Source organism: Xiphophorus maculatus, chromosome 16 (genome assembly GCF_002775205.1).
Source record: "Xiphophorus maculatus strain JP 163 A chromosome 16, X_maculatus-5.0-male, whole genome shotgun sequence".
Lineage (NCBI taxonomy): Eukaryota > Metazoa > Chordata > Actinopteri > Cyprinodontiformes > Poeciliidae > Xiphophorus > Xiphophorus maculatus.
The window spans coordinates 4,384,576-4,409,493 of NC_036458.1; the positions used below are offsets into that span (position 1 = coordinate 4,384,576).

A 24,918-nucleotide genomic window follows, 5' to 3' on the forward strand; every position below is an offset into this window, starting at 1 on the left:
GGAATTTGTAGTTTCAGTTCTGATTCAATTCCACTATTCTAATGTGCGCCCTCTTTCTACAAAAACTACATTGCCCATGGCAATGCTATGCAGCAGCTCCCGTGAAACAACCAAACGCATTTAGGGATTGTAGTTTGTTATGGGATTCTTTAAGGTTTAAAATACACATGAAGGACTACAAATCCCATATTACAAAAGATCGTCGTAAGAGCAATCGTTTATTGACGGAAAAAAAATTCATCGATGCATCCGTAAAGGTTGTTAAATTCCGCGATAGAGACATAGAGGTGAATGAAAACTTTAAAATTTCTATGGGAATTTAGATAAAAATATGGAAGTAATTGAGGCGATAGTGATACAAAATGCTAATGCGGACGGAAAGGAGTCGGCTGCGTCCAACAGCGTGGGCAGCGATAGGATAAAAGCAGGTTAGTAACAGAGAGTTTGGAGTTAGACTTGTTTGAACCAGTCATCGCATGATGCGAGGAGGGACTGATGAGTGCGCAACACACTCCCACTTCAAATATCATGTGAACATTATCATTAGACTGTATCTAAATAAGAGACTTTTTAATTCAACAAATACACTTTAGATATATTTTGTCACATATAGAACAGCTTGTTCCGGTCTATTTGTTTTATCATTTTGTTGGAAATCATTATTTATTGAGTATGACATCCATCCTTAGGAAAAATAAGCTTCTTTATGCTTCTTTGTTGACATTATAGGGTTGCGGGAACACAGCGGTGCAAAATGTGGGGGTTCTCTCTATGCAACGCATATGGGCGCTGCGCTAGAGGGGGCGCCAAAGCTATAGCAGAAAGTTATTTTAAGTAAGCATTTTCTGTGTTTAACAGCTGTTTGCGCACGTAAATAATATGATTAATAACAGGCCACTTATTTTCCTGCCTTGTGTCCTGTTACACATACACCTCTGGGAACATGTATCCAGTATACAACGGCCAATAGAATGGCCCAATAGGGCCACTGTTTATTAAAAAAGGGTACATTTACAATAAAATTTTTTTGAAATTTTAAGGTTGATCCAAGAAATTTTCTAGAAGAATCTTGGAAATTTCTGAGTTTGAAAGGTTGACACTTTGCTACAAAAACTTAAATATTCTGAGATTAATCTCAGAAATGTCCACGTTTTTCTAGAAAGTTTTATTAATATACTTTTAGTGATAATTGATATCTGCACTGGACAACATTGTAGATTTTAAAAAAGGAAAAATTCTGATTTTGAGAAGTTGAAAATTTGCTGGAAAAAACTCATCCATGTTTTTGGAAGAAAAAAAAACTAGGAAATTCCTGGTTCTGAAAAGTTGAAAATCAACAAGGAAAATCTCTAAAATTTTCTAGAAAAATCTTTTTCAAAAATTTTTCTAGATTCTTGCTGAAGTAATCTAAAAATGTGGAGGATTTTTTTTCTATGAAATGTTTGACTTTTCAAGCTAAGAAATTTCCAATTTTTTAAAACAACAACTTTTTTTTAGCACATTTTTACTTTTCAAGCTCAGAAATTTTCACGTTTTTTCTACAAAATTTCTGAGATTTTTCTTGCAAATGTTTTACTTTTCAAACTCAGAAATGTCCACGTTCTCTTATAGAAAATCTTGTTTTTTTTCTAGCAAATCTTCGTGTTTTTTTTGTTGCTTTGTTTATCTCAGACACTTCTGAGTTTTTTTGCAGAAATGTACTCCTCCTTGCTTTTTTTTTTTTTTAACGGTCTTGCAGTGCAGATATCAACTGTCACTAAAATTATGTTGCGTTTTTTTTGTTTTGCAGAATTCATCTGGACTCTGCAAGCCACATGGCACCTGGTCAACACCCGGCTGGAAATGGATCAGGCGTTTGACCAGCCAGTGTGCAAGAAGAAGAAGCTGTGGGAAGTGGTAGCAGAGAAGGTAAACGCCAAGCTGAGGGAGTCAGGGGTCACGGACATCACTGTTAAGGCCTACGAATGCGACCTGAAGTGGAGAAACATGCTGGCCACCTACAGGAAGAACACAGACCGGGCTCGGCGATTGGGCGTGGCCAGCATCCACTGGGAGTTCTTCAAAGCCATGCATGAGGTTCTGGGTAAGAGCCGGGAGGAGATCGAAGCCCAGCGCCAGGCCAAGCTCAGCGGAACCAGAGTGGGAAAGGCCATCTCCAGCAAGAGGTTCACGCCGATCCTCCCCACGCCGCCCGCAGCAGCCGCTGCCGCCACCAACCGGCCCCCGCAGGACGTCCTGCAGCTCTACATGGAGCTGCAGGAGAGAAAGCTGAACATGTGGGCTCAGCAGAAAGCGCTGGAGGAGAGGAAGATCGAGGCCATTAACAACCTGGCCCAGGCTATCTCCAGTCTGGCTCAGACCAACACCCCACAGACGTCAAAGGACGGACATTAGTTCATAACGCATCAGAGGAAAATTTCACTTCTGTTGTGTTACTGTAGCAAGCCGACAATATAAAACTCAAAGTTTTTGTTTATGGTCCAAAACCGACTATACATGCAATATCATTGTCTGCAAACTTTCAGTTAAGTTTATTTGTAAAGCAAATTTCAGCAACAAGGCAGTTCAAAGTGCTTCACATCATAAAAAAACAAAAATACAAAGTCATAAAAGACTCAGTACGGTCAACAAACTGAGAAAACTGGAAACAAACATTACATTTTGATCATCAAAATCATCAATACACACCAAATATATTGGTCAGTGTTTCAGTTTTTACGGTTCAAAAGCAACTCAGAGGTAAGTTTTTAGTCTAGATTAACGTCACTGGAGGATGCTCCTGCAACTGCCTGATAACACAGCTGTAAGCCGAACATTTTCTTTTCTACGTGTCCCAAAGTTATTTATTTTTCTACTTAAATGAGTTACATTTGGTGTCTGAATATGAAAGAACACAAAAGATCCACTAAAGAAAAGGTGAACATGATTTTTATACATAATCAGAATTATTCCTGTAACACCTGTCATGTTAAAAAAATTTAATGTTTGTAGAGCTGCTACTATCTACAGAAATAAATACTATTATAAACGTGTCTGTATTATTATCAGAGGTGGGTAGACGCCCAAAAATGTACGAAAGTAAGAGTAGCACTACTTTAACTTATTACTCAAGTAAAAAAGAAATATATTATATACATCTATAGATATATATAATATATACTTATATATAGTTGTCCAAGAAATTACTCAAATAAGAATAAGAAAGTGTTTGGTAAAACGACGACTCAAATACATAATGTAGTATTTAAAAATTACATAATCTGATCAACCAGAATATAAAGCTATGTGGAAATATTGGTATTTCAGCAAAATAAAAATAATTAATATAAGATAATGAATCCATGCAAAATAAATATTTTTCCAAATCGTGTTCTCCCAGTAAAAAACTAATAAAACTTTAACAAAAGCTGTGTTGGGAATTTTTTTTTTTTTGCCGTAATATTCTGTTGTCCAACTCACAGAAGAGTTGAACAACTGAAATAAAAACCATTTTTTGAGAATATCTTCTATCATTTGTAATTTCTTTTTAAGAAAAGAAGCGAGAAAAAACGGATGTGTTATGGAAAAATCGGACATTTTATTTTGAAGCCGTGTTGCAGCCTTATTTGTTACAGTTTATATTCTGTCACGTGATTCCAGAGTTAATGTTCCTCAACAACAGATCTGCAGCAGCATCCCGTCTCTGAACTCCCTCCTCATCTTCCTCCCCGTCCTTCTCCTCTTCCTCTGCGGTTCGGATATTCTCCATTTCAGAATCCAGTCGAAGTTCTTGTCCCATCCGCAGGAACACGTTGTGCAACACGCAGGCGGTCAAAACGACGGTTCTGGCCCGGTCGTAGTTTCCGATGTCCAGATAGCTGAGCCGTTTAAATCTGGCCTTCAGACTGCCGACGGCCCAATCCAGGATCCGACAATGTTCCGCCAAGGTTCGGTTGAAGACTTCCTGTTTTGGTCCGCAGCTTCCGGTGTAAGGGGTGAGAATCCGCGCCGATAGAGGGTATCCGGTTCTGGCTACAAGGCAGGAACCGGGTGGCATCAGCTGAGGGTTCTGTTTGAGTCGGTCTGTCAGTATCCGGCCGCGGTCCGAATCGGAGCCGCTGCTGACTCTGCAGTGCAGGAACTGACCTCGACGGCTGCAGACCAGCTCCAGGTGTAACCAGCGGTCCGGATGGGCCGCCATCTTGAACCTCTTCTCCGCAGGTCCCAGACTCTCCAGGTCATGTTTTCCTGCAGGCAGGCGGATGGGAATCTGTGTGTGTCCCAAAACTCCCAGGACCCGAGGAAGACTACGGCCTTCATCCTCCTGACTATCCACCACCAGACCGGAAAATGGGAAAAGTGCCTTTGCAGCCTCTTCTCCTGGAAAACACATGGTTATTAAAACATTGATGCTCCAACATCATCCAAAAATTTACAATAAAATGTATTTTTATCTTAGTTTTATTACACATATATAGTTATGTATATAAGCTATGCTAATATAGAAGTTGTGTCAGATATATTTTTATCCAGTTGATTAATCGATTACTAAATTCGCTGATGTCTATTTCAATAATAAATTCATCACAATTAATTGTTTCAAAATTGTATATGTATGTATGTATGTATGTATGTATGTATGTATGTATGTATGTATGTATGTATATATTTCTGTATATATAAAATTTGGCACATTCTTTTGCAGATTTTTCATTTAAGCCCAATTTAAGTACAATATTAGAAATACTTAAAAATAGAAATAAGTACTACTATTCTTTTTTTCAAATAAGAAAATAAATATTTTATTGCCTAAGATGCAATAATGCATTATTCCTTTTGTAGGAAGGGATGCATCTGGAGCTAAAAAAAAAAAGTACTACCAACATCAACATGAAAAACTCAGTCCTCAGCTTGATCTGTTGATGAATTGTTCAATAACTGGACAGCAAAAGGTGCATAAAAGGACATTTTACTTAACAGAATTTGAATCGGGTGAAGCTAAAACTGCAACATGAGGAGTTCTGGGTGCAACATATTTAAAAATGGAAGCATTTTTTGTTGTTTGCTTTGTAAAATACATGATTTTTGTACAATTTTGGTTTAGGTTCTGTTGAAAGTCTGGCAAATGGCCTTTTTGTTGAGTCTGTATTCTCCAGTTAACGATTAATTGACGACTCTTTCAATATTCAGTTAATTGTGTCAGCCCTAGGAACGTACCAAGCGGCCATCTGATTTGCTCGTCCGTTAGCGTGCTGATCCGCTCACAGAAGGAGAAGAAGATCCTGTGGATGTTTCCTTTCTCCAGCTGGAAGCGGCGGGACACGGAGCGGTAGCTGACCCGTTCAGACAGCAGGGACAGAGACAGGAGGACAGTGTGGGACAGAGACAAGCGAGCGCGTCCAGCCAGTCGAGACCCAGATGTGGAGCCTTGAAGCAGCTTTGAAATGTACTGGAAACAAAATAAATGTAACTGTGTTAGATATTCAGCGGACTTTATAAAGCGTCAGATGAAATTTATCCACTATATTCTAGATAAAATGTGTATTTCATCCAATTTGCTGCAAATCTGAGGTAAATTCAAGGTTAAAAATCATATATATAGGTTTAAATATAAAGACATTAGTTAGTTTTGTTTTATTTCAAGTGCACTAAGATATTTGCACCAAAAACTTGACTAAGTTACTTGGTATAATTTAGTGTTTTTGCAGCGTATTTATGTAAAATCAGAGGACGGTAGAATAGCCAAATACTGTACACAAGTAAGAATAGCACTACTTCAACATATTTTTTCTCAAGTAAAAGTAAAAAGTAGCCATCTAAGAAATTACTCAAGAAAGGGTAAAAAATATTTCAGATTAACAATCATTTAATACTTAAAAATTACATATTCAGACGACTAAAATATAAAATTAAGTTGCAATTTTGGTATTTTAAGGACGAAAATGACAATAATTCATACAATTTTTTTTTAAAAAAACTAAATCTGGCAAAGGGACATTTTTCCAAATCAGTTTCTGTCAATAAAAACTTATGAAACTTTAACAAAAATTGCAGGTGTTTGTCTGTCTGGTGAATTTTTGGTTAAAAAGTTTGTTCGTCGTTAAGTGAAATGATAAAATCCAGAAATTTTACTCAAATAAGAGAAGCGATGCTTCATAGTAAAGTTACTCAAGTAAAAGTAAAAATACCCCTAAAAGTAAATTTTTTCACACAAAAAAAAAGTTAAGGAAAATATAACTAGGACTACCTGCCTCCGTGTAAAATATAAAACAGAGAACTGAATTTTATAATCACCGTGACTGCTTCACTGTCCGCTGTTTCTTGCTGGTTCTCGGATGCTGTCGCTCCCTTCTCGGTCGGACCAGTCAACCCGGCCGCTGTGGGTGAACCCCGGGGTCCAGGGCTCGGGTTGCCCCGCAGTAACCGCAGGTAAACGGCGGGAGAAGGCGGCTGCGCTTCGAGTCTCCCCACCAGCTCGGACTCCAGGATCTCCTCCACCGCCTGGTCCAGCCGGAGCTCCAGCTCCCCGGCTGACAGGGGCTCCCATTCCCGCTCCATCATGTCTAGAACCGCTCGGCCCGCAGATAAAACATGCTGCCTAAAATCCATCTGAGCTCATGGAGAAACAGAACCCGGTTCGGTTATCAGAACAGCGCAAAAACAACGAAGAGATCCATTTTATCGAGCGGAAGTATGCCAACTACTAAGCTAATGTTTGATGCCTTCACGGACTGTCGGAAATCTTTAAAGGAGCGCTGAAAAACAAAAACGACAAACGAAACCACAACAGAAAGTAGTAGGATGACGTTTTGGGGGCTTTTTTCGACAGTGTGCAGCCTGAATAAGATGCCGACGTCACACCTGATACGGAGTAATATGGCTGCAAAACATCCGTGGCTTGCCATGACTTTTAGCGACTTATCACGTGAACAAGCTTTTTCACGTGTGATTTGAATTTTATTTATTAAATGGTAGCACCGCAATTGCAAAGTTGTATATTTTCTACATTAACGCAATATAAACAAATATTTGCACACATTTGTAATGGAAATGCAGTTATTGTTACCTTACCGGCAGAAGGTTCTTGGTTCAAATCCCAGTTTGGTGTCTTTCTGCATAAAGTTTGCATGCTTGATTACCCAGATTATTTTTTAGCTCACAATTGACCCATTACTTATTGTAAATCAAAATACCACACTGCACAGAGATGAAAAACAATTGTTTTAATGTTAAATCAGTTACAAGTGCAACTCTGGTAATGTCCACCTGTTTTAACAGCCTGAATTTGCAAACATGCTAACAAAATGTGCTAAAACGGTTTCATTCCGCTCCTCAAGGGTCAGATTTCCTTTCTTTGAGATAAAAAAAAAAGGACCATCGATTTAATCTGAGGTTTGGATCTGCAAATATATTAGCTAAATTTAGGGGAAAGTGCAGCAATTAGTAAACTACAGTGGAGTGATATGATGGCCATTCAAGATGTTTTATGTATCCAAAATGTTTAAAATCTCCAAAGGTTTGACAGTAAAACAACAGTTCATCAATCAATGAGTTCAGTTTCAGTAGTTTCTGATGAAAACATTAACTACTGATTGGTAAAGAGTAATAAAAACCAGTGGATCTCTTTTTATTTGAGTGTTGTTCAGAAGTTTTGAAATACAAACGGTAACTTAGAAATTCATACACTCCATTTTTATGGTTGCAAAACATCCAGGCAAAAGACAAAAAAAAAAACAAAAAAAACCCTACTTTCAGTTTAATAAAGAAACACACAAACACAAAACACTAAAAAAAAGCCACACTTAATCAATTAAAACTCTTTAGCCAGCAAAACAAAGATTGTGAGCAAGGCAGCTTTCACCTTCCTCTAAATAGTCTAGAATTCATTAAATAAGAGGTACGATTCTTGGCTTCAGCCGTCACTAATCCCAAGATGGCCGACAGTGTTGTGACAGGTCCGTCAGGTTTCTCTGCAGGGTATCTTGTGAAACTTTTTTCTAACATGCCCTCGTTAATTTCAACACAAATAAACCACTTTAATCTCCCCTTAAATTTAAGGGGAATCTCTAATTATTTATGCCTCGTTTGAGAATTGTTGTCAGGAAAATGTCATTCGGCGAGGCTTCGCATCCCAGAATTGGACCCCACCCGATGCCCTCCCTCCGCCCCGATCTGTGGACCGGTTGTTGTTTTATGGCTCTGTCCTTCACTGCACCGCCTGCTCGTTGGCTGTGCTTCCAGAGTCCTGAGGCTTCATGACGTCAGGAAGCTCCGGCGGAGTGGAGAACGACTCGATGCTCAGCGGCTCAAACGAATCATCTGGGAAAGGAAACGGAGACGGAAAGTGAGGGAAAAAAATAAATATGTAAAAAACATCATCTGCAGACGAACCTGAAAGGCTTAAATATAAAATCAGATTTCTTTCATAACAGATCAGATTTTAATCTATTTTTCTCACTTTCTTTATTCTAAAAAAATAAATGCCAGAAAACGTCAGAAAGTGACAAAATCTTATTAGGTATTTTTCTAGTGCAGTTGAAAGAAGACAAAACAAACTTACAAGTAACTTTTCAGCTTATTTCTACAGCTGGCATCTAAGTTAGTTTTTAACTACTAACTTTTTAGTAGTTAAAATCTTACATATAAAATATTAGATTTTAACATAGGTAAAATCTAACATTTTAATATGTTAGAAGTTAAATAATCTGCCAGTGGAACCAATACTTTCTAATCTGTATTCAATAATTCTTCACTTAAAACAACCTCCTTAATCTTGTTGAAAAGTTACCTGCAAGTCAGTTTTGTCTTCCAGTGTGCTAAACCAAAGCACCTAGGTTCAGGCACCTAGGTTTTGGTGCCTGAACCAAAACCTAGACCATAAATACTTAGTAAAACTAAGTAAGTGTTTTTGCAGTGTAACTCTTCTTTGAGTTGTATGACAGAGTTTTATAGTCAGGCTACAATAATTTTTCTTTAATTGTGAGAAAATAACTACAATATTAGCAGAACAAAAACATTTTACCAGAAAAACATGTCAAAATTAAGAGAAAAAGTCGTTTTAATGAGAAAAAAAGTCGTAAAGATCAATCCATGTGGTTTTCTTTGAAATGTACTTGTTTGCTCAATCGTTTCAAATTTCTGCTACTGGTAATAACTTGATGCTTATGTGTTAAAAGAAAAACTATTTATCAGAAAACTTGTCCCAAAGTATATCATCACAGCATACTTCGTTTTAATATTTTGTGTCGGAGTTCTAATAAAATTTGACTTTATTCTCCTAATTAAAATAAAATCGTAGCCTGGGCCTAATATTTTGCCATAAAGTTGACCTGAATTCAAAGTTCAAATAAATAGAAACTGTAAAACACACTTATCAAACAAGATGGTTGCCAATCTAAACTAAGGAAGCCCCTCATCCTTAGTATTGGTGAAAAAAAAATCTAGATTTTCCAAAAATTTAAACCCTCAAAAACCAAATATTCCAGCTGTAGCTCAGAGTGAAAAATGAGCGAAAGTTTCCAATCAGAGAGAGCGACTCACCGCTGAGACGAAGCGCTAACCCCACTGTGGCGGGCGCCTGAGGTCGGGCCGTTTGATTTGTGAAGCCACAATTTCCAAGAGTCTGACTGTCACCAAGCACAACATCATCCTGAAGGACACAAGAGCAAAAACAATCCAGTTAATAAAAACTGCATAAAATCCTTTCAACCATTTTAAATGAAACACTATCCACCAGTTAAAGGAAGCTGATTGTTTTTCTTGAGGCTGAATACTTCTGGTAAGAACATCCCACACAGTTCCCTGTTTGCATTTTTACAGCTTTTGAACGCTTCCCGTTTCTTGTCTTTTTCGCCCCCTCCAGTTTATGACTCTTTCAGACATGTTCACTGACATCTGCTCTTGTAATTGGTGTTGTAGATTTGGTCATTTCAGCACATTTTCCCCAAACACTTTAGTAATAACGTTGTAAAGCTACCCACCTGACATAATTGGAGGAAATTTAGAAGAATTCACTGACTGTCAACAACAATGCAAAATATATATGTTTGATTTGATTTTTGATTGCTTTTCTCTTCATCTTCACCAACAAAAAACTAAATATTTTCGCTTTTCAATCGTTCTTATTCATACAAAAGAATGAAACGTTCAGTATGACATTTAATCTGAAAGTTATGTTTATATCTTACTAACTCTGAACCCGACGTGTATATTTATGCAAGTAAAAGTCACCAGTTTCAGGGTAAAGTCTACACAGTTAAATCTAAAATGATTCACAGATTTATATGTAAAATTATTCTCATTCTATCGAGAAGTTTTGCTTCTCATATAAAATGAGAAAGACATTTCAAAAGATAATGATAAAAAGGGGAATCAATTACAGGGGAAAAATGCTAGATTTTAATTCATAACAAAAATAAACATTGGCATGTGCAGATTTTTTAAATGCCATTGGACAGCAGCCCATCCTGTTTTATAACTGCTGCTAAAACTAATAAACATACCTTAATATTCACATCAACAGATGTAATATGGGTGTTTTTAGGGATAATATTTCACCTTGAAAAGCATTTGATCTTCAGGTGGCCTCTTTAAAATGCCTTCAACAATGCGCTTCAGTTCATAAACTGTGGTCGACTCTTTGGCATCTGTGAAGATGGTTGTCTTGTTGCGTCGGATCATTAAAAACACATCCTAAAAACGGAGCAAAGTAAAGCAGAAGTTAGACAAAAGAGATTTCAACTAAAACTAAAAATAATTTTGAACACTTCACAACATGAAACACTAGTAAGATTGGTAATTTATTCAGTAAAATTAATCGGAAATAATTATCTACATTTCTTACTGTGACACAAAGCTTTATATCAATATGTGAAACTTTACATCAAAGTGTCAAAACACAAAAATAGAGTTTTGAACTCCCAATAGTGACTGAGCGGCAGATAAAACCTAAACCCGATAACTTTATATTTATTACAAATTCTTTAAAAGTCAACCTTTACTCTACAAAATATGTTTAGAAATATTTTTCAGTGCTCTTTTGTGAATGTAGAACAGTTTAGGTTACCAGCCAAGTCACAGCTGGAACAAATTGTTCTACACAGATTGAAGATCCAGTGGTATATGTTCTATTAAAAATATGGATTGAAATCTTCTTTTTTGTGTGGGTAATTTTTTAAACAGGTTTCAAACTGTGTTTCAGAGAATCTATAATGGATTCTGAATATTCCAGTCCAGGTCAATTCAATTTGGACAATGAACTGAATTGTCCAAATTCAATTCAATTTATTTAAAAATACTTTATTAATCGTTGAGTGACGTTAAAAGTTACAGTTTTTGATGTGTGCCCTATCTAACACGGCTTAACTGCCAAAAAGTTTTAAAATTAACACTTTTTTCAATTACGTTAGTTATGTTAGGTCCATTTAAAAAGCTAAACTATTTTCAATTAATCTCGATTTATTGTCATGCCTATACCCATGTCTTATTCTCACAAAAGTTAAACAATTCGCAGATATAAAAACGGTACTTTTAGGGATACTTGCTCAATGTGAAATGTTTCTGTTCAGGTTTTACCAATTTAAGTGACGTAAAATTCGAACTGGAGTTGATCAAAGATGGTCTATCGATCATTCGAGCAGTGAAATCCCCCTTTAATCAACAAGCAACCGTTCTTCTGTTGGGTTTATCACGATCAAACTGTTTAGCTGCGATAGTGTTACCCTATGCTAGTTAACCAAATATTAAGTTTTACTTCACGTCTCTATTATCCTAAACTACCAGGTAATAAACACACATAATGTTTGAGCTCTTCTAGCCTTAAATAATCTCTTGGAATTAGATTCTCAGCACCACTTCAACATAAATAGCCGTTAATGTTAGCCGAGCTACTTAGCTTCCTCGTCCTAATTTGGCAAATAAATTAAAAATACGTTTCTTGTTTAACTAGACATTATAAGAACATCATAGTTAGGCGACCTGTTCCTTGTCAGAACAAACTGTCGCCGAGTTTACTTTAAACCAGACAACTATAATCAGCTCAGTACAGCTGGTGTGTTGACGTTATTTAGCGGAAGCTAGCCGCTGTTAGCACGGGTTAGCTGAACAAAGACATCGGCTTTCAGATGGAGGTACGATGTTAAACGTGTCTGAACCGCAGATAAACAAACCGTTAACCGCTAAGAGAAGGGTTTGATGACTAAAACAAGTACGGTTTAGCGAATATATAGGGCGTTACACACTGTGAACTGAATCGGTTTTCCACACTCACCATTTCTTGCGGTTGGCTGCACACTAAAAAAAAAAACCTCCACTCTGCACAACGACAGCCGTGATGTCACAGTTAGGTGTAATACCGGACGTCTACCAGAAGATGGCGGTGTTGTAGATGGTAACAATGTGCACTGCCTGCTGACGTCATTGCTTCTGATCAATTTAGGGTTATCAAAATTCTGAGGGTCTTTTCTTGTTGAGAAAGTAGACATTTTTAACGTTTTCCCCTCTATTTTTTTCCATGTTTTTAAAAGCAAAATCTAAAAAATAAAAAGCATATGAATAAAACAGACAAAAGTCTGAATTTTTACAGAAATCTGTCTTTTTTTTTTTTTTTTTAGGCAGAAGTCTGTTTTTTGTTTGCTTCTTAATTTTTTCAGAATTTCTTTTTATCTATTTTTTCAGATAAAAAAAGTTCTTTTCCTGTTTTGAGGAGATTGGTTGTTATAAAAAATATGTTTCCAGAAATAAAATCTGGAAAAAAAATTCCCAGAATTTTGTCTTTTTTCTAAAAAAAAAAAAAAAAAAAAAAAAAGATCAGATTTCTGAGAAAAAGAAGTCAGAATAATTTTAATTTTTTTTGTTGGCCTTAAACCTTTTCAATAGATGAGTTATTTCCCACTAATCTAAATCCAGCATTTCGGATACCCACAGTGACAAAGTTGAAAATCATGGTTCAAATTAAAATGTAACTTATAAACCTTAAGATATTTTAATGGGATTTTATATTAGAAAATCGTGACAATGCAATTAGCATTGGTGAATCTTCCAATGGCAATATTGACTCGGATTAAGTTTAGTCTTTCTCTGCCCCCCCCTCCCCATTATCAGTACGTCCCACCAATCAGTGATATAGATCTTGGTTAATAAGATCAGGCTAAAAAGTGAAATTTTAGTTTTATTAAACCAGAGAACGTTCTTCCACATGTTAACTGTTTTATTTGGAATAAAATCTGAAAACGATGTGTTACTTTTATACCACTTCACAATTATACACAAAATGCTGTGATATTTAAAATGGAACCATGGCACATTGCAACATGCCATCAACAACTGAAATCAAAATCTCCAGAAATACAAAATGCAAGAAATCAAAAATGTTTATTTCTAATGTCCAAAATAAATAAATAGGATTAAATATCAAAACACGAAGAAAATCCCTGGTAGATCCTCAACTGCAGTTTCTGTCCAGCAAATAAAGACTAATCTTGATCAGTCCATCAGGAATGTGACATTTTCACACAGAAAACCTCATTCCTGTTCGCTGGTTTGGGAATGAAACCATGATTCAAATGACCTGAAAGGAAAAGTTAGAAGAACTTAAAAGATTACAGTTAGATATCCCTAGAGGTGATATACTGGCTAGAATGGGTTTATAGGCTACACAAAACATGTTCATTATATTTTTTACACAAAACAATTCTTAAATAAGATTTTATTTTAGTTCAGTTCAGAGTGAGCTCTTTTAGTTTGAGCTGGAATTCTGCTTCAGTTGCTAGGTAACGGACTGGCTTAGCTGGGGTTGCTAGGTAACGGACAGTTACATTCCGGAAGTTTCTGAAATGGCTCATTTTTCAAACAACAAAACACATTAACATATTGACTAAACATGGTGGGGTGTTTTATTTAAAGTGCTAGGGCTGTTTTTAGAAGCAGTAGAAACCCAAATGGAAGGATAAAAACAGCTTTAAAATCACTCAATGAATCTTTACGATTTGGATTGAAATTCCTTAACTTCATGTTACATAAATGAAGACGTGCATTCAATGAAGAAACAGAAAAACAAAAACTTACCAAATTAACTTCTATGTAACCACAAATGCGCTGTCTTGGATCTTGGCGTTAACATACTAAGTAAACAACAAAGAATCAAAAAGGAAATCTGATATTATCAAACATATAATGAAATATTACAAATGTAGTTAAGCTGAAATGTTCATATCTTACATCCAGTCCTCTGGGGGATTTAATTGCCTCGCGTCCGTTGCAGCACAACAAAAAAAAAGGTCTCTCCTTAGTTATTGAATGCTGTTTGAAGCACAGACCGAAAACTTTGGCAGGTAAGTAAACATCCCAATCAGCCGCATGCTCCCCTGTTAGATCACTGACCATCCTGTTAGAGAAGCAGAAATGTTAGATCTTAATTGGGAATTGATTAACTTGATTTTATTAACAGTAATCTATGTAAGTTTCAAAGTATGTTGTACCTGTCAATCAGCTGCGGTGTGATTAAATCCACACAGCCTGTCTGCTGATGATAAACCACGAGAGCAGTTGTGTCCTTTAGGTGATCTTTCAGCCCAAGATTAATCTAGTAAAGTTAAAAAAAAGACACAATGTGAGAAAACAGTTTGATAAGCCAATATTATATCAGATTGTAAGGAAAACTAGTATCACAATTAAATTAAGCCATTCAGTGGCGACCCCAAGAGGTGGCAGAGGGGTGCCATGGTCCCTCGTGAAAAACATTGGCCATCCCACTCCAAACAATCATATTCAGGTAAGAGTACAGTACAGTTATCTTGTTCAATCAAGACATAGATGTACAACCCAATAAGCAAATACATCAATTTATAAAATTAAAAATAGAATTATTTTTTTTAGCTGTGCCCCTCTAAAAGTTTTACTGACTTGGTCTATGAAAATTTTGGGGGGAACCACTGACATCTAAAAATTTATATAAATTGGCACTGAAACAATAATTCATGCAAAAGGAGCTTTATCATGAGTAGAGTATATGTACTGTAAGCAGAGTTGAATAGAAACTAGTTATTTTTACTCAATTACACATACTTGAGTAATTTTTTAAAAGAAAAAATATATACTTTTAGGAGTACTTTTTACTACACCTGAGTAATTTTATGATGAAATATTTCTACTCTTACTTGAGGAAAATGTCTGGATTTTCTACCCACTGAATGAAAAACAAACATGTTATAACCAAAAAGCCACCACACAGACACACCTGCAGCCTCTGTTAAAGTTTCATAAGTTTTTTTTAATTGAAAAACTGATTTGGAAAAAAAACCAACATTTTTTGTTATTTTTTGTTACTTATATAAATTATTGTTATTTTGGTCCTTAAAATACCAACATTTAACTTCATATTGTGGTCCGTCTGATTATGTAATTTTTAAATGTTAAATGATTGATCAGTTACTCAGTACTTGAGTAGACTATACCAAATACTTTTTACCCTGACTTGAGTAATTTTTTAAGATGGCTACTTTTTACTTTTACTTGATTCTAATTTTTGGGTGCACTGTCCACATCTGAGTGTAAAATATATTGGTATTGTTTTCAGTAAGGCTACATTTCTGTATTAAAATCAGTTCAAAATTAATGAACTACTCTATAAGTAAAGACTATTTTTATTTCACTGAGCTGCACTTTTACAAACCGTTCTTAATTGACTTTTATCAGCTTTCTACTTCATGCCGCAGTCACACCAGTTTAATAACACACACACTCACTCTGTGGACTACGTCATGAGGCAGCCTGGAGAGGATTCTCAGCGGATACCCGAAGTGTGCGATGATGTCGGCGATGTTCTTCGCCACGGCAGACGGGAGGCAGGACTGCATGGGGACGGCCTCCACCCACCTGGAGTAGAAGTCTGTCAGCGTTAAAATGTACCTGTGTCCATTCAGCGTCTGCGGCAACGGCCCCCTGACGTCCAGTCCCAGCCACTGCCACGGCCCTTTCACCTGGAACCATAACATCCAGTAGTATCGGAAATAACAACTGTTCGTTTGAATTTCTGGCCAACTTTTTAGTAATTATGAAACTGAGAATACCTCTATAACATTGTCAGAGTCTTCATACTCTCTCTGTAGAAATTATTTCAATAGAATAATTACAATTATACACTATTTGTACAACAGAAAATCTTATTTTTAAATATTTGCTGCAACTTACACTGAAATCATCATCTGGAGCCCATTGGATATTCTGTTGATTTGTGAAAAAGAAAAAAATTGGACATGAAAAAATATATTAGATGATCATACAGGACTTAAACCCACCATCATATCACAACATTATCAAAGGTGACCTATAATGCTTTCTTGAGCAGGTTAGTGTAAACTCATCGTTTACAGATGCATCTTTGAAAAGCAGAAATTAAACCTTTTACGCATCTAACAAGAATGCAGCATATGGTGTCTGCATGATAAATCACTAACAAAGCACTTGTCTTTTCCAGTAGCCATTGTAGCGAATACTGCAGTAAAACCAGCTACCAAATGTATTGGAGCTCAGCTTGGGTTGCTTGGTGACGGGAGGAATTCCAGTAGGGTTGCTAAGTAACGGAAACCCTACTGTCACATTCAATGCCTGTTGAATGTGACTCGATATTCGGAAGGTTTTTGAAAGGATTAATTTTCGAGACACTAAAAATATTAACTTTTTGCCAAAAAAACCTAAAATGCTGGGTGCTTTATTAAAAAGTTTAGGCTGCTTTTAGAAGCAGTCGAGCCTCAAATGGAAATATAAAACGTGCAAAATATGAATTTTGCATCATAGTTCCCCTTTAAAGAAGGTAAAAATACACCTGTTCGATAACCAGGATGGAAAACTGCTAACCCACTTACCTGTGGCACACAGTAATCTCCATGAAAGAAATGTGGAAATGAGTCGATCTTCCTCAGCCGCTCATCAACTATGATTCTCCATTTTTCAGTGTTTTTATGATCTTTATCTCTGATCATAAATACAGAAAAGTTTAACACATTAAACAGGTAAACATCCAAATATATACCAAGGAAAGAAACATGGATGCATCTGCAGCTACAAAAGTACTTCTAACGTGAAAAGTTCAGCCATTTCTGCTTGACTTCATATCGCTACAGCGTAGGACAAATTTTTGACTACTAGTCCTACACTGTATTGATTAATTAATAGTTACTAATTGGATAATAGTTTAATATTAATAGTTTAATAATTGATTTGGTTTTATGGAATTCAAACCAAGTGAAGCTAAAAATGCCACTTGAAGAGTTTTGGGTAGAATATATTTAGAGATTAACCTTTTTTTTATCCTAATTGCAAAATATATATATATAATTTTGTCTGAATTACTGCTCTGAACATGTCGACCTTTCAACAAAAGGCCTTTTCCAGAATCTATAACTCCAGTTAACGATTAATCAATTACTAAATTATTATTTGAATAATAGACTAATTATTTCAGCTGTAATGTAAATTACCTTGAATTTAAGATACGACTTCAGTCAACTGACAAAATTTTTGTACATAACCTGAATTGGTTTTGAAAACTTGTTTAAATTTGGAAATATATAAGAAAACTGAACTGAACTGAAATTTTAAAAAATTCTGATTTTTTAAAATCAGAATTATAAAAAAAAATCACATCAGTCTTCAACAAACCGATATTCTTCTCCTTTTTCAGTTGATTCACCTGGATGGTTGATGCATTATTGATTAACGTCTTGAGGTTTTAATAGGGTTACCTACCCTGTTTGCTGTTCGTCTCTCTGGTTGAGTTCTTTGTTTTTAACGTTGCCGTTTGTTGCGACAGGAGATGTTGCGGATGAAGCTGACTCTTTCTCCGAAGACTTAGCACTTACATTAGGCTGAATTCATATCGAAAAGAAGCAAATGAGCGCCCAGTGTTATTATATATTTACATTTTAGATAAAAACATTTAATGAACTGATTAGGGTTTTACCTTATGTCTCCTACGCCCTCTGCCAGAAGAAACCTGCATAAAAAGGTGATGTAATAAGATTTTTTCAAAAAGCCAGAATATAAAATATATTTAAATGAGTCCATTCAAATTAGGAGATCTGAACACAAACCTTGTTTTTCTGAGTTTTGTCATGAGGTAAAAATATGGTGGGAACCGCGTCGTCTCGAAGAGTCACACATTTCCCCGTTCTGTCGATGTGCCGCTCCTCGAAATGATTGATGCAAAGCGCAGAGAAGCGAGTTGGAGCCCAGTCCTTCAACTTCATGTTGGAGAGCCATTTCTTAAGCTTTCTGGGATTGTACAGCGGAAACCTGCAGTAACATGTCGACCATTATATCAGAAAATAACTAATAGTTAATGGAAATTTGAGTATTAATAAGCTTTGAAATGGGTCTCCAGTTCCCAAATGTTTCGACAGTGCTGCAAAATATATAAAAACTAACTTTTAGAATGTTTTCTTCTGATTTTTATTCACTATTCAATAATTTTTACATTCATTTAGCCTAAGTGCTAGCCTCATATCTCTTGATTTTAGCTGGCAAGGAATTCTGTGGTTGAAAATTTTATCATCAAGTGATATAATATGACTTTATAAATCTGATGTTTGTCATGTTACCTAAAAATAAATGTTTCCACCACAATCCTCTCTTTTGATTTAAAAATAAGTGTAACAATCAGTGTTTTCCACAGCAGAACTGATCCTTTGGTCTTTTTCTGGACAGAAATGCTCAGTTAACTTGAGGAGCAAAGCATCCAATCAGAAAAATTACCATGGCAAATAACATTTAAATAACTTATTTTAAATAATGTTTAATAATAATGATTTGCATTTTATAAAAAAGAAAATGTTATCTTAAATTCTTCAAACTTGGACTAGATTATTCTACAGTAAGAGCAGAATCGATAAAGTCAACTGAATATAGTTTACATAAAAAGCACCAATTCACAACAATAAACAAGTAATTTTAATTCTGTCAACATAAATTCCAGTTTATCCTAGTTATCAGACAATTTACCAAGTTCAGATTATTATTCAGATTGGTTTAAAATGTTTTCTATCTAAAGACGCCAAGCAGAACGCAGCAATTCCACATAATGAGCATGTATGTGGGGATAGTAAGAAAGAAAAATCCCCTTAACAACCAGAACCTGCCATGACAAACTGTGGGGTTTGAGAAGAATTATTCAAATCTAGTTTGTGATTTATGAAACCTTTATTTTATTTGTCAACTAAAAATCCATATTACTGTCACTTGTTTTTATAAAAATATACTTTTTTTGCATCTGAATCACATTAGAACTAGTCCAGTTTAAAAACTACAATGTTTAGACTCTTCTAACCTGGAATAGATTACTCCAAACAAATAGCAAAATACTTAAAACTAAATTTGAGATTTCTAAAACCTTTGTTCGATTTGCGAAAGGTCAGGAAGGGGCAGTTTCAGTGTTAAAGTAGTTTTATTTTTGCACATTTCATGCCTGTTGGTCTGAAATGTGCAAACTAAACTAAAGTTTTGTGCAAACTCGAACTAAAAAGGATTTTCTGAAGACATTAGCCGCTTTCTTTTCACTCAAAACTCAACAACACTCCACTTAAAACCCTAAAAATTATTTTTTACCTCAACTCAGATGTTGTCTCGATTTTGCACATTAATATAACGTTGGAAAACAACTTCTAGAACAAATTATTTAATGCTACGTATTGTTATTATTATTATTAACTAGCATTACATCTCTAAGCTAGCTACCTGCTATTTATTTACGTGTTCGTAAAGAACTCACTTAAAGAACTTAACATCCGGGTCTGTCGAGGTCTCGCAGTTGTAAGCACATTTATACCTTCCCATTTTTTTACACCATAAAGTTAATGTTCGAAGAAAACGTAATGTTTTTAGAATTCCGACGTTTACAGAAAAGGATAAACGTTAGCGATAAAGAATACGCAACATCCGGTTCGTATTTTCAAAATAATAGCTCTATCTTAACCGTCGTCGTCAAAAAAAAAAAAAAAAAAAAGTGAAATATTTTTAATGTTTATCGGAAAATTCTACTACTAATTTCAGGGGGAATTTGTAGTTTAAATTAATTAATTAATTAAAAAGTTCCGTAAATTCAACTGGTTACTTTTTTTTTAGCCTAACGGATGTTGGTACGTAAACCTAAAACTTTACAACAGGATGTTATTGGGGGTTTTTCTTGCATTTTTTTTGTAACCCTGTTATCTAGTGGCTAAAATATGTTATTCCTTTCGACTGGACAGCTAATGTGTAATTATAAGCACCCATGTGAATTAATTGAATACAAATGTAAATTCTTTTGAAGATTTATTTAGAGCATTTTTATGTTTAAAGTGAAATTTGCAACTGTAACAACAACAACAACAAAAAAAAACAAGTTGCACTTTAATAACACAAATTATAGCAATCAAACTTTTAGGATATTTTCTGGGAATTTTGTATTGATTTATTTCTGGGCATAAACTCATTTTTATAAGCCTAGCTTGTAATTTTGAAATATAAGCTAAAATAAATTATTCTTACAATTGATTGCTCATATAACTCTCAGGAAAACTAAAAAATGTAGCTGAAAATGTGCAAATGTCAGAGTCTGTTAGGATAGCAGGAAACCCAACATGATTTCCAACTTGTGCATCCAATTCATTTGTAAACATGAGCTGTAAAATTATTCAAACGAAACATTAAAAAAACACAAATAAAAAATATTTTCATGCCTATGATTAAGGAGTAGGATAAATATGTGTGGAGAACGAAACTAACAGTTTAATCATTCTTTTTATTAAATTATACAAAAATATTTACATTCTTCTACAATGGTTCAGAGCTAACATTTTAATTTTAAATGAATTAGAAAACATTTAGACATTGAGATGTTTAATAAACCAAAAAAGCAGCTCAGCTGTTTTTTGTTTTCCACTCCACTCGCCACTCATCCCAGTCCAGCAAAGTCCTTTCTGTGTCCCATCCTGCAGCTTTAACACCTAAATATTACAGATTTATTAACAAATCTCGTTCACAGAAACACAAACTACAAACTCTAACTTGTGTAAGCTCACCTTTGAGGAACGGAGAGAAATGTGCCTCCATCTGCTTCTGACTCTCGTGAACAATTTCCCACAAATCTTAAATTAAGAATAAAAATGCAATGTGTATTTAATGAAGCATTGAAACAAGTTCTTGTGCAAATGCAGAACAGAAAATCTCACTCACTTTGCTGCGTTGGTTTCAAAGTGGTTGGGCAACTTAGCATGTTGCTGACACAGGCAGCCTGGCACATTGCTCTGATTTCATCACGAACTGATGCATTTGTTCCCAAACAAACACAAATGCAGCCTGCAACAAGCAGAACAAGGTTGAAAAATATTTAACATTTAGTAAACTGAAGAGTCATTCAGTGGAAAAGGGTAGAATACCGTTTCTGATTCCCAACAGGAACGGCATGTTGTTTTCCTTTAAAGCCAAATTCAGTTCCTCTGAGCTATAAAACACACAAAGTGAATCAAAACAGAGTTAAAGTTTTAATCTGTGTTAGCAAAAATTATTTCTGGAATTACCTTTGAGCAACATCCTGTAACCTAACGCCAAGCTTAATTGGTGTGGTTTTTCCAAACTCTGAGAAATATGAAAAAAAATATTAATAACACAACAGGAATCACCTAAAAAAACAAAACAAAAATGGAAAGTTTTAACATACGCAGGAAAACGGGTTCTCTCTGATTGGCCTCAGTTGGACTCAGGATTCGTCCGTCCTTCAGGTACTGCTGCATCACAATGGAAAGCCGCGCCTCATTGAAGGTTTCCATGACAACCGAACGCACGGCTTTGTAGTTAGCAAAGAGGTGAAGATCAGTAAAGAGGAAGAAGAGGGTGAGGGTCAGGCTGAAACACCCAAAGAATGAAGAATTATTAAACTTTTAAAAAGACAAAACATGTGTAAAAGTTGGAAATAACGTCAAAACTTACAATGGATTATCAGTGACAAGAGGAATCAGTAACAGGCTGACCAGCAAACCAGCAAGATTGACCAAAGTTTCCTGCAGAAAGCATGAGAGAAAACAAACTTTATTTATTATATTACTCTATTTATGTAGATATTATTGAAAATTTCATTTATTTTAGTAGCTCTATTACTAGAAATAGAACATTTAAGTTTAAAATATTACATCAGACCAATAAAAAGAGATTTAATACTGAAGGGTAGGTTTAACAAAAAGCCCATAATGACAGTAAATAGACAAACAAATAAACAAGTGCTTAACACAAAGTATGACAGAAAATCTAAGAAATAAAATAAAAAATCAAATGAAAAAATAAAAAAAGAGATGTGGGTTTAACCATATACACTGCAGGTCTTAAAAATAATTTTTCATTAAGCCCATAGTAACAAAAAATAAATAAAATAAAATACAAAACACTTGTGCTACGCAAAATGTATAACTAAATTTTGTTATATAATATAATAAAGAACTTAATCTAATTTAAAAAATGTAAAATGTAGCCTTATTGAAAATATTGCTGGCAGTAAAGACACTTTTAAGCCCACAGAGACAAAAAACATTATTTAAATTTTTTAATTGCATATAAAAAGTATGATAAAAAAAATAGGAAGCAATAAATTAATCCAAAAAATTGCTGCCTTTTCAACAATTATGTTTTTTTTTAGCTTACCCAAAGTAAATAAGACTTTCCAGCAGTGAGAGCTGGTTTATTGCATGTTTGATTTATCATATCAGAACATGATTTACATTTTAATTCACATTTTGTCAAAGGGGAGATTACCTGACTGCCATCTTTGGCAGAGATATCCGCCATGTTGTCCCTGCGCGCTTGATGAACAGTGAGTGCAGCTCTGGTCGCTCCTCCGGCGACGCCAACAATAGACTGAAGAAAACAAAAACAGGTAAACACAAAACAGATTTTATGTTTTAATCGGTCAATTCTGCAGGTTTACCTATAACAAAAACAAGTTTGTTTCTCAAGAAACAAACTTCACGTCAGAAATTCCAGAATTCAAACCATTCACAAGTCTTATAAAGCACTGAATCACAATGCATGAACGCCTACATGTTTGATTTAGCTTTTTTCATTAAGATTCTGTTAGAAACCTGGAGCTAAACTCAAACTGTAAGGATTTCACAGCATATCTGGACTGGAAATGACAACAAGTCTGAGAGTTAAATGAAAAACTATCTCAAATATTGATCTCACAGAACAGCAAACTAAGCAGATGCTTCTCTGGTGTAAATACTTTATTTTTACCTTGAATATTCCTGCCGTGCAAACTATCAAAGTGAAGAAGGCCGGAAAGTGAGGGGCCAAGATTTCCATGAACATTGCAATGTCGTTAAGAACATCAGCAATAAGCCTGGAAAGGAATTACAACATTAAATAATTACGACAATGACAGCTGTAATTATAGGAGAGCAGAAGTATATTAAATTTCATTTATACCTCCACTTTTTAGCCTCTGAGTCCAGCTTACTCCTGAAGTGCAGAAAAAATAATTTAAAGCATTAAAAACATTCGCTAAATCTGCAAAGCAAATCGTAACTTACCCTTTCCTCCAGGCAAAGAGGATTCTGCCCAACATGCCAGTACCATCTGCAGATAACACACACTTTTAAATAATAACATAACATGATTATTAATGTATTTATATAGATGTTTATGTTAAAGTTGCACCTCTTAATAACCAGGTAGCTGTGGCTGCAGCTACAGTTGCCTCCTGGTTTCCAACACCAACACCTCTGAGGGAAGCCTGCGTGGCCAGAGTCCCCGACAGAGAACTGGAGAAAGCCTGGAAATTAAAAAAAACTTCAGTCTGGCAGCTCCTAAGGTATAGCATTGTAGATAGAAAAAAAAGAGGAGTACATTTCCGCCAGAAAACTTTGAAAATGTTTAGATTAATCTTGGACATTTTCACAAAAAAAACTGGAAAATTTCTGAGTTTGAAAAGTTGAAAATTTGCTAGAAAAAAACCCCCATACATTTTGAGATTAATCTCAGAAAAGATAAGGAACTTTTTAATCTCAAATTTTCAAAAATTCTTGAAAAAACTCAAAAATCAAACATTTCCAAGTTTTTCAAGAAAATTTCTGACAATATGAAAATTTCTGAGTTTTCTTTCTCATACATTTTTGACTTTTGAAGTCAGAAAATTTCTGATGTTATTTTCAAATTTTCTGAGTTTTTTGGCGGAAATTTACAACATTTTTCTATCTATAACGACCCAAAAGTAGTCATAGGATACTCTGTATTGATTTAAATATTCACTGCACCTGAAGAGTATCCCAGAATTGGTACTGAAGGTAATCACTGCTGACGCTTTCTGGGTATCCTTGAGGCAGAAAGACGCTCTGAAACCAACAGTTAAAGCATCAAAATCTCAGTTTTTATAAACTAAGCTAACTACAAAATATAAAAGGCGTTTACTTTAAAGAATCCAACAATTGAGTTGCCTCTTGACCCAGCTTCACTCCCATTCCTGGTCCTCTTCATCACTCCATCACTTACTGAATATTTCCAAACCTGCCCGCTGCCGTATCTCTCGGTAGCTAACACCAAACTTCCGTTTGTATCCATTGTTGGTGTACTGGAGACACCAGTGTGAAGTATAAATATACTAAAATATGTTAACGACCAGAATATGTAACATTTAATGTGATTTTAGATGAACCGGGAATGTTTTGGTTCACTGTTGACGTGTCTTTCAGTTTCTTCACGGTACTTCCGTGTTTACATCCGGGCTCGTTATTACTCAACTTCTCATTGGTGGATCCGGACGGAAAGGCGGGGCTTAAAAAGCACGAACTCAAGTTTTCCTTGGTTTATTTAGGCTCAAGGGATCAATTTTACGACTACAACCAACCAAGATGATACATTTCATGCTTTTATCGACAACTATATTTATTGTGGTGTAATAATGTTGTTTTATTAGCCAAA

The 24,918-nt window shown here is 35.3% G+C and overlaps 5 protein-coding genes across 5 annotated transcripts; 1 reads left to right on the forward strand and 4 right to left on the reverse strand.

The window, feature by feature from the left end:
- The first annotated feature begins 233 nt into the window (after positions 1-233).
- Positions 234-3,372, forward strand: LOC111611601. The gene is made up of 2 exons (XM_023348665.1): positions 234-428; positions 1,790-3,372. Exons 1-2 carry the CDS (start codon positions 332-334, stop codon positions 2,392-2,394), a joined length of 702 nt encoding a protein of 233 aa, XP_023204433.1. The 5' UTR covers positions 234-331; the 3' UTR covers positions 2,395-3,372.
- Positions 3,373-3,418: 46 nt separating this feature from the next.
- LOC106699967 (protein ALP1-like) lies at positions 3,419-6,941 on the reverse strand. Its single transcript, XM_014472940.2, has 3 exons — positions 6,274-6,941; positions 5,197-5,428; positions 3,419-4,359 (listed from the first exon to the last, which is right to left on the reverse strand). The coding sequence occupies exons 1-3, from the start codon at positions 6,586-6,588 to the stop codon at positions 3,626-3,628; spliced, it is 1,281 nt and encodes a 426-aa protein (XP_014328426.1). The 5' UTR covers positions 6,589-6,941; the 3' UTR covers positions 3,419-3,625.
- A 246-nt stretch (positions 6,942-7,187) lies between these two features.
- LOC102234301 (elongin-B-like) lies at positions 7,188-12,352 on the reverse strand. Its single transcript, XM_005810129.2, has 4 exons — positions 12,248-12,352; positions 10,537-10,671; positions 9,520-9,628; positions 7,188-8,298 (listed from the first exon to the last, which is right to left on the reverse strand). The coding sequence occupies exons 1-4, from the start codon at positions 12,248-12,250 to the stop codon at positions 8,186-8,188; spliced, it is 360 nt and encodes a 119-aa protein (XP_005810186.1). The 5' UTR covers positions 12,251-12,352; the 3' UTR covers positions 7,188-8,185.
- A 979-nt stretch (positions 12,353-13,331) lies between these two features.
- Positions 13,332-19,906, reverse strand: LOC111611553. Its single transcript, XM_023348415.1, has 12 exons — positions 19,742-19,906; positions 18,069-18,270; positions 17,939-17,971; positions 17,725-17,843; positions 16,842-16,950; positions 16,168-16,200; positions 16,047-16,079; positions 15,723-15,956; positions 14,457-14,560; positions 14,197-14,362; positions 14,044-14,099; positions 13,332-13,546 (listed from the first exon to the last, which is right to left on the reverse strand). The coding sequence occupies exons 1-11, from the start codon at positions 19,804-19,806 to the stop codon at positions 14,055-14,057; spliced, it is 1,143 nt and encodes a 380-aa protein (XP_023204183.1). The 5' UTR covers positions 19,807-19,906; the 3' UTR covers positions 13,332-13,546; positions 14,044-14,054.
- Positions 19,907-20,257: 351 nt separating this feature from the next.
- c16h16orf58 (chromosome 16 C16orf58 homolog) lies at positions 20,258-24,709 on the reverse strand. The gene is made up of 14 exons (XM_005810143.3): positions 24,409-24,709; positions 24,255-24,332; positions 23,659-23,773; positions 23,532-23,577; positions 23,428-23,460; positions 23,236-23,341; positions 22,756-22,857; positions 21,940-22,010; positions 21,671-21,855; positions 21,531-21,588; positions 21,390-21,454; positions 21,187-21,309; positions 21,033-21,098; positions 20,258-20,957 (listed from the first exon to the last, which is right to left on the reverse strand). Exons 1-14 carry the CDS (start codon positions 24,556-24,558, stop codon positions 20,872-20,874), a joined length of 1,284 nt encoding a protein of 427 aa, XP_005810200.1. The 5' UTR covers positions 24,559-24,709; the 3' UTR covers positions 20,258-20,871.
- Between the last annotated feature and the right edge of the window lie 209 nt (positions 24,710-24,918).